The 9,172-nt window shown below is 44.0% G+C and overlaps 1 protein-coding gene across 1 annotated transcript; it reads left to right on the top strand.

The window, feature by feature from the left end:
• The first annotated feature begins 2,768 nt into the window (after window positions 1-2,768).
• Window positions 2,769-3,713, top strand: LOC103113399 (olfactory receptor 1L6). Its single transcript, XM_007522932.1, has one exon. The coding sequence runs from the start codon at window positions 2,769-2,771 to the stop codon at window positions 3,711-3,713; it is 945 nt and encodes a 314-aa protein (XP_007522994.1).
• The last annotated feature ends 5,459 nt before the right edge of the window (window positions 3,714-9,172 follow it).

Raw genomic sequence — 9,172 nt, 5'->3', positions numbered from 1 at the left:
CAGTCAGCTGAGTGGGAGGACCATGGTTCAGGAATTTCCCCAGACCCTCATAACTCTAGCCTTCACTCTCTCTAAGACTACAGTGCCAGGACACGGGAAACGTGCTAAAGTCTCCAGGTGACAATGGATGGCGATGCAACTGTTCTTAAGACTGGGGATCTCTGGCCAGGAGGGAGACCAGCCCACAAACTCTGCACAGTGCTAGGTCTGGCATGCTACTCTCCAGGTAAGAGAATCTATAATTTTTCTGCTCTCTTCTTGCCTTGTGTTCTATCTTCCCACCTCAACTTTACTTTGCCTGACAGCAATGGGAGGAAAAGGTTACATGTGTTACTTTTCTCCACTTCACAAAACACACCTCTGCATCTGGTTATCTCTTACTTATCCTACTAAGCCCGGCCCAAACTTCACCTCTTTTTTTCCATCTTCCCCAAATTAGATAGAGTAAATCACTCCTGCTTAGTTCATATATTCAGTGCCACTGTCATATTAAGTATGGTAGAGGCCAAGAACAATAGCTGATCTACCTCGATATACCCAAGCTTAATACAGTGCCTGACCCAAAGAAGCCATTCAATAAACAGGCATAAAAGTGTGGAGGTGGGCTGTAGTACTGCCTTCAGGGAACTCCACACAATTAACCCCAACTAGAGCGCTATATCCAAGTCCCATGAAGAAAAACATTATCAAAGCATGGGGTGACTCAGAATGGAAAATTAGATCCATTAAGAAAGAATGTGAAGTGGGGCTGGGAGGGAGCACATCTGGTTGAGTGCACACATTACAATCCTCAGCTCACACCTACAGGGCGGAAGCTTCACAAGTGTTGAAGCAGCTGTGTTGCAGGTTTCTCTCTTTCTCTACTGCCCCTTCCCCAGCACCCTCAATTTCTCTCTGTCCTATCAACTAAATAAATAATTTTTTAAAAGACAAAAGAGCAGGGACTGTATTTGAAGAAAGGAAGAATGTAAAGCACCAGAGTTATTTGGATTGAAAACAAAGAAGAGTTAGCAGACTTCTATAGAATTACTATCTTCACTACTGTGTAAAAAGCTATAGAGAAAGCAGATTTGGTGTGTTGACCCAATGGTCAAAACTGGGATCACTTGTAGAGTTATAAGGGAGTGGATTTCAGATGAAATTGAAAAAACATGCCTAAAAATCTAGAGATGTCCAGCAGTGGAATGGATTCCCAATAGCATCAGGGAATATATATTTGACCTTTTTATTTAATTTATTTATAAAATAAAAATATAAAATACCAACAAAAACATAGGGTAAGAGGGGTAAAATTCCACACATTTCCCACCGCCTGCGCATCAGAAGTAGAGGAAAGGGAAGTCATGTCTATTGAACACCCACTTTCTCCTGCATGCTTATTTACAATTATCTCACATAATATCAACAGCCAACCACATAGGTTGGATGAGATCTCCACTTTATCAATATGAGAACAGACATGAATTAAAATCATATCTATGTTTACACAGCCCATCATGATTAAAACCCAGAAGGTTGTGATTCAAGTCAGTGACCTTTTTCTGTACTTCCCACAACTACAGGGAGGTCGGGCGGCTCTGAGAGGAGAATCCTGTACTGAGAAAGAGAATGGATTGCTGAGGTGCTGAAGTGTTTACTCTTCAACAACACAGCTCTACACTGGGGGAATGAGTGGGTTTGGCACAAGAAGATGATTTCCCTGGGACAGTCAATGGATAATAGTGGCAGAAAAGCAGGAAAGCAGCCAGGTGGTGGCACACCTGGTTGAGCACACATGCTACAATGCTCAGGGATCTAGGTTCAAGCCTCTGGTCCCCACCTACAAGGGGAAAGCTTTGCAAGGAGTAAAGCAGGGCTGCAGTTGCCTTTCTGTCTCTCCCTATCTCCACCACCTTCATTTCTAACGGTCTCTATATAATAAATAAATAGAGATAATAAGAATTTTTAAAAGAAAGAAAAGTAGGAAATGAAAAAACAGGAGTTGCCCTGAACTTCTCCTTGGATGTGACAGGAATAGGCATTGAAATCTATCATCTCTTTCAGATTTCCTTTACCTTTCCTTCTGTTTTCTTTCTTTCTTTCTTTCTTTCTTTCTTTCTTTCTTTTTTTTTTTTTGTTAACCAGAGCACTGTTCAGCTCTGGCTTATGGTGGTGTGGGGGACTGAACCTGGGACTTTGGAGCCTCAGGCATGAGAGTCTGTTTGCATAACCATTATGCTATCTACCCTCCGCTTTCCTTCTCTTTTCACTCAGTGCTTTTTAACAAGCTTCATTCAACAAGTATTTATTGTGTACAAATAGCTGTGCTTGATTCTGAGATGTAGTTTCTTTCAATAAGGAAGACCCTGCTGAGAGTCTATTTAACTTACTCTTTGGTTATCACCAAAGGCTGGCCCTCTTTCCTAGCAAAATGGAAACAGGTTAGCCTACTACTAGAACAGGTTAGGCTATTTCTAGAAGCTTTGGAGCAACAAGAGAAAGGAGTGACAACTGAAGTTGGGGGGGGAGAGTGTTCTTCAAAGATCTTTCACAGGGAGATAAGAAATTGTAGCCATGTGTCAACAACTGTAATGAAAACCATTAACCCCTTCCCCAAATGATTTGTTTAAAAAATGTCACTGGGTGAGTAAAGTGGTTTTCAAATCATTTTAACAGACAGAACATTTAAAATATTACAACATGCACTAGTCCACCTGTTGGTGCTGGAATTTAGACCTGCCACCTCTCTCTCTCTCTTCCCTCAGCACCCCTCTTTGTCTGAGCACTCCATGGCCCTGGCCAACCTCACGTCCTCTCGGGAATTCCTCCTCCTCGGCCTGATGGATGGAACAGACATCCATCCGCTGTTGTTCCTGCTTTTCCTTGGTGTCTACCTGCTCAATGCTCTGGGTAACCTAAGCATGGTGGTGCTGGTGAGATCTGACACGGCTCTTCACTCTCCCATGTACTACTTCTTGGGGCATCTGAGTCTCGTGGATGTTTGCTTTACCACTGTCACGGTGCCCAGACTGCTAGCCGGTCTGCTCCACCCAGGCCAGGCAGTGTCTTTCCAGGGATGCTTTGCCCAGATGTACTTCTTCGTGGCATTGGGCATCACCGAGAGCTACCTGCTGGCAGCTATGTCCTATGACCGAGCGGTGGCGGTCTGCCGCCCTCTGCACTACGGTGCTGTCATGACTTCAGGACGCTGCGCTGCGCTGGTGGCGGCCTCCTGGCTGCTGGCGCACCTGCACTCGCTGCTGCACACGCTGCTCATCTCCGCGCTCTCCTACCCGCGCTCAGCCCACGTGCGCCACTTCTTTTGTGATATGACTGTGATGCTGAGCTTGGCGATCTCGGACACGTCTGCCGCAGAGACTGCCATCTTCTCGGAGGGCCTGGCCGTGGTGCTGACTCCACTGCTCCTCGTGTCCCTCTCCTACGCCCGCATCCTCGTGGCGGTGCTGGGCGTGCGGTCTGCAGGAGGCCGGCGTCGCGCCTTCTCCACCTGCGGGGCCCACCTGGTCGTGGTGTCCCTGTTCTTCGGCTCAGTCCTCTCTGTCTACTTCCGGCCATCCTCTGCCTACTCAGCCCGCTATGACCGCCTGGCCAGCGTGGTCTATGCAGTCATCACACCGACCTTGAACCCTTTCATTTACAGTCTTCGCAACAAAGAGGTCAAGGGCGCCCTGAGAAAGGGGCTCCGATGGAGGGCTGCGCCCCAGGAAGTGTGAGAAAAGATCTAGAATCACTGACCTTTAACAAGGAATGATCACAGAAGAACTTACCTCCTGATAATTTCCTTAAGTATAATCATGTTTATCCTACAGTGTCTGTTTTCTTGTTCAATAAAAATTTAAACCGGAAGCAAATGTATGACAGTGTTTCTTCATAGAAATGGGAATACAGTAATAAACTAAATTCATCTTTTATCTTAAATCATATATTGCTTTTCTTTTGAGGAAAGAACTGATGTCTTCTCAGGGCATCTGACACTGCTGATTGTCATCGACTCAGCCATGCCTTCCATCTGGTTCTGGACTCTGACTTTAGCTACTACTACAGGACCTCCTCACTCATCACCCTGACAACCTCAGGAGACATAATGGCTCTCAAATCTAGCATACTGCCTGGGCTCCAGCATATATAAGAAATTTCTACATATTCATGGATAAACACATTTGAGAAAATTTGTCTCTGTGCATGTGGAAGTTGCATGGGTATTTTAGGCATTTTCCTAGATCAGCACTGCCATGATGTGACTGCTGCAAGGTAGATTATTCTACAAGTTGCTTCTTCTAAGAATATCTCTCTGGAATCTGGCAGTAGCACCATGGGTTAAGCACAGGTGGCTAGAAGCACAAGGACTAGCATATATATCCCGGTCCGAGCCCCGGCTCCCCACCTGCAGGGGAGTCGCTTCATAGGTAGTGAAGCTGGTCTGCAGGTGTCTATCTTTCTCTCCCCCTCTCTGTCTTCCCCTCCTCTCTCCATTTCTCTCTGTCCTATCTAACAACAACAACAACAATAACTACAAGTGCAACAAAAGGGAATATAAATATAGTTTAGAATACCTCTCAAAAAATAGGGAAAAATCACTTTGTCTTCCACTACCTCAAACTATTCAAGAGATTCTATATTCCCTCTCAGGGATGTTTGGAGATAAATTATCTATACTCTCATTACAAGCACTACTATCATTTTTTAAAGCTTTGACCTAGCACGTTATGATTGGGCTCTCCTCAATCGCTATCAAACAGGCCATGGCCGGTGCGCCGCTATGTTCTATCGCTGGGGAGCCAGAGACGACCCGAACTGCCCCTGTGGCTACAGACAGACTATGACCCACATAGTCAATGACTGCCACCTCTCCAGATTCAAAGGAGGTCTCAAAACTTTACATCAGGCTCAACCTGATGCTGTTGACTGGCTACGGAAGAAGGGCAAACGCTAGAAGAAGAAGTGACTTACTATTTATTAACAAAATTATAAGATAACAGGGGTATAATTAGGCATTGCTCCAACCACCAGAGTTCTGCACCCCCATTCTCTCCACTGGCAGCTATAGTAGTTCTCCCAAGGTTGCAATATGGGTTGGCTATTATTTCTGTAACTATCTATTTATAGATGTATACATTTGTCATTTTATTTAATTTATTTGTAAAATAAAAAAATTGAGGGAGTCAAGCGGTAGCACAGCAGGTTAAGTGCACATGGCACAAAGCTCAAGGACGGGGTAAGGATCCCAGTTCAAGCTCCCAGCTCCCCACCTGTAAAGAAGTTGCTTCACAGGCCGTGAAGCAGGTCTGTAGGTGTCTTTCTTTCCCCCTCTCCATCTTCTCCTTCTCTCCCCATTTCTTTCTGTCTTATCCAACAATGACGACAACAATAACTCCAATAAAACAAGGGCAACAAAAGGGAATAAATAAATAAATACTTTAAAATAAATGAATTAATATATAAATAGAAAACATCAACAAAACCATAGGATTAGAGGGGTAAAAATCCACACATTTCCCACCACCAGAGTTCTATATCCCATCCCTACCACTGGAAGCTTTCCTATTCTTTATCTCTCTGGGAGTATGGACCCAGGATCATTATGGGGTGCAGAAGGTGGAAGGTCTGGCATCTGTAATTGCTTATCCACTGAACATGGGTGTTGGCAGGTTGATCCATACTCTCAGCCTGTTTCTGTCTCTCCCTAGTGGGGCAAGGCTCTGGAGAGATGAGGTTCCAGGGTACATTGGTGAGATCGTCTGCCCAGGGAAGTCAGGTTGGTGTCATGGTAGCATCTGCAAATTGGTACCAGAGTACTGGAGCTGAAGGGTTGATATTGCAGGTCTGTCACCTTTGGACACAGTCCAAAGTGAAACATGTAGAGGTGGTACTGGTTGCATTGATTAGGCTGAGATGAGTAGATGCAGTATTAATTGGTATGGGTCAAGAGAAGCCTGCTGGAAAATGAGCCACACCCCAGAGGTTCCAGGATTTGGAGAAATACGGGTTTTATAGAGAAAGGGAAGGATTCCTGCTGTCATAGGGTTTAAGAATATTTGCCCTTTTTAAATTTTCTATGGCCCTGCCTTTTCTTCCTCTCTGAGTCACGCCTTTACGCATTACTACTTTTGAATGTTGTTCCTTTTTTCCTCTTCTCTCTCCGGGTTCTGATGGAGTTGGAGTGCAGAGCCCTCTGGTCATCTTCCCCCTATCATTTCTCTCCCACTGGGAGTATGGACCAAAATTCTTTATGGGGTGCAGAAAGTGGGAATTCTGTCTTCTGTAATTGCTTCTCTGCTAGACATGGGTGTTGGCAGGTCACTCCATACCACCATCCTGAGAAACACTATTATATAATATTCTTGAAATAGTGTTTAGCTATAGCAATGAGGAAGACATTACAGAACTAGACAAATTTAAAGGAATATGATGATATATACATATATCTATATCAATGCTTATGTTATCTTTGACTGCATATCAAGATGTTTATTTGAAAATTATTATAAAATAGTGAGAGATTTAACTGGTGCAAATTATACATACAAAATAAGCAATATATTTGTGTACAAAATGTTACCTGTCCATAAGTAAAGTAATAAACACACACACACTTTTTTTTTGCCTCCAGGGTTATCGCTGGGGCTCAGTACCTGCACCATGAATCCACTGCTCCTGGAGACCGTTTTTTTCCCCTTTTGTTGCCTTTGTTGTCTTATCATTGTTGTGATTATTATTGTTGTTGTTGTTGCTGTCATTGTATAGGATAGAGAGAAATAGAGAGAGGAAGGGAGACAGAGAGGGGGAGAGAAAGATAGACACCTGAAGATCTGCTTCACTACCTGTGAGGCGACTCCCCTACAGGTGGGAGTCGGGGGCTCGAACCGGGATCCTTAGCGGTCCTTGAACATCGCGCCACCTGCGCTTAACCCACTGCATTACCGACTGACTGTCCCACACACACGTTTTTTTTTTTTTAATTTAAGAAAGGAGACATTAACAAAACCACAGAATAAGAGGGGTACAATTCCTCACAATTCCCATAACCCGATCTCCATATCCCATCCCCTCCCCTGATAGCCTTCCCATTCTCTATCCCTCTGGGAGCATGAATCCAGGGTCGCTGTGGGTTGCAGAGGGTGGAAGGTCTGGCTTCTGTAATTGCTTCCCCGCTGAACATGGGCTTTTTAATGTACAATATACCTATGACTAGATGCAAAAAACATAATGAGCTAATTAAGAAATACAGAATTATACAAGCAAAACCTGAGCACATGGAAAGCTACTTATAGTCTGTAACATAACTGCATAAATAGCCAGTTGTTTACAAGTCTATAGTATAATTTAAATTCAGTTAATCTCACAATAGTTTTTCTTTTTGGAATTTAACAAAATATCTCTGAAAGGGTCAATGTGTTAGCCAAGTTCTGAAAGATGCATATTAAAGAGGTCTTGTCACTGAAGACATTTTAAGTGTATCATTATGAAGGGTATATTTAATGCAAACACAAAACCAGGACATTATCACTAGAATACAGTTCAGAAATAGATTAAAGTATGCATAAATAGTGATTATGAAGGTAGCTTTCTACTTGAGTGAAGATGGGAGGACTGTCTTTCTGGATTAAGTGAAAAAGTGAAAAATGGGGGGCCAGGTAGTGGAGCACCCAGTTGAGCACACATGTTACAGTGCACAAAGTCCCAGGTTCAAGCCCCTGCCCCCCACCAGCAGAGAGAAAGCTTCACAAGTGGTGAATCAGGGCTGCAGGTGTCTCTCTCTGTCTCTCTCCCTCTCTATCACCCCTTCCCTCTCGATTTCTGGCTGTCTCTATCCAAATAAATAAATAAAGATTTTTTTTAAAGTGAAAAATGGTAATTACCCTTAAACCAAATTCCCAGAGAATAAAAAACAGATTTCACTCAGGGTGAGAACTTATGAAACAAGAGCAGAAAGGGGAAAACACAAAGTAAAACCTGGACTGGTGGTGTATTGCACCAAAGCAAAGGACTCTGGGGAAAGAGGACAGAACGCTGTTGGGAGGGTGAGGGAGAGCTTTCATGTCCCGTTACAGGGTGGTGGACATAATCGGGGAGTGAGAGTGTTTTGCCGACACCTATCTCAGTGAGTTGAGAATTGTACCCATGTGCCAACAGCTGTACTATAGACCATTATCCTTCCCTCCTCCCAAAAAATAAATAAAGGAAAACAAATTAACAAAGAGAAATGTAGAAAGTAAAGCTGAATGAAAATTAGGAAAAATAATGGCATGATACAACTTTGGGGTAGACAGACTAATCATATCAAAGAAAAACATATCTGGGGCCAGGTAGTAGCGCACTAGCGCACCAGGTTAAACACACACAGTGTGAGGCACAAGGTCTGCTCAGGGATCCCAGCTGGGGTTGGGGTAGGGCGGCAGCAACCTCCCCTCCTGTAGGGGGGCTTGCTTTGCAAGCCGTGAAGCAGGTCTTCAGGTGTCTTTCTCTCCCCTTGTCTACCTCTCCTCTCTTAGTTACACTCTGTCCTACTCAACAACCTGCCTGTGAAGTGACTCCTCTGCAGGTGGGGAGCCAAGGGACTCGAACCGGGATCCTTACACCAGTCCTTGCGCTTTGCGCCACCTGTGCTTAACCCACTGTGCTACCGCCTGACTCCCGTGCAATAAGTTCTAAGCAAGGTTGTGTTCGTGCATACACTGAAGTGCACAAGGACTTGAGTTCAAGCCTCTAGTCCTCACCTGAAGGGGAAAGCTTCACAAGTGGTGAAATAGTCCTGCAGATGTCTCTCTCTCCTCAGGCAAGATGGGATGTGTTCAGGGTGGTATGGCCACAGTCTCTCTCCTTCTCTATTTCCCTTTTCTCTCTCAATTTCTCTGTCTCTAGCCAACGTAAATAAATAAAATCCATGCTTAGCAAAGAACATGAACAACTAATATACCAAAGGAAAAGTGGCTAGTAAATGGAAAGAGATGTTGAAGCTCACTGTCCACATAGAAAAATTCAATTTAAAAAATAGTAAAGTGTCTGCGGCGGTGACTCAGTGGTAGTGAAGAAATCACATGAGGCTGTCCCAAGTTTACCACCCCCCCAGGAGTACAGATGCTGGATTAATTACCTGGGTTCTTTTTTGCTTTCACTAAGAAAATAAGTTTATATTTAAAAAGCAAAATGGTATATTTTCTTTGGGGGATGG

Source organism: Erinaceus europaeus, chromosome 12 (assembly GCF_950295315.1).
Source record: "Erinaceus europaeus chromosome 12, mEriEur2.1, whole genome shotgun sequence".
In the NCBI taxonomy this organism is placed as follows: domain Eukaryota; kingdom Metazoa; phylum Chordata; class Mammalia; order Eulipotyphla; family Erinaceidae; genus Erinaceus; species Erinaceus europaeus.
This window is presented reverse-complemented; position numbering and strand designations above follow the sequence as displayed.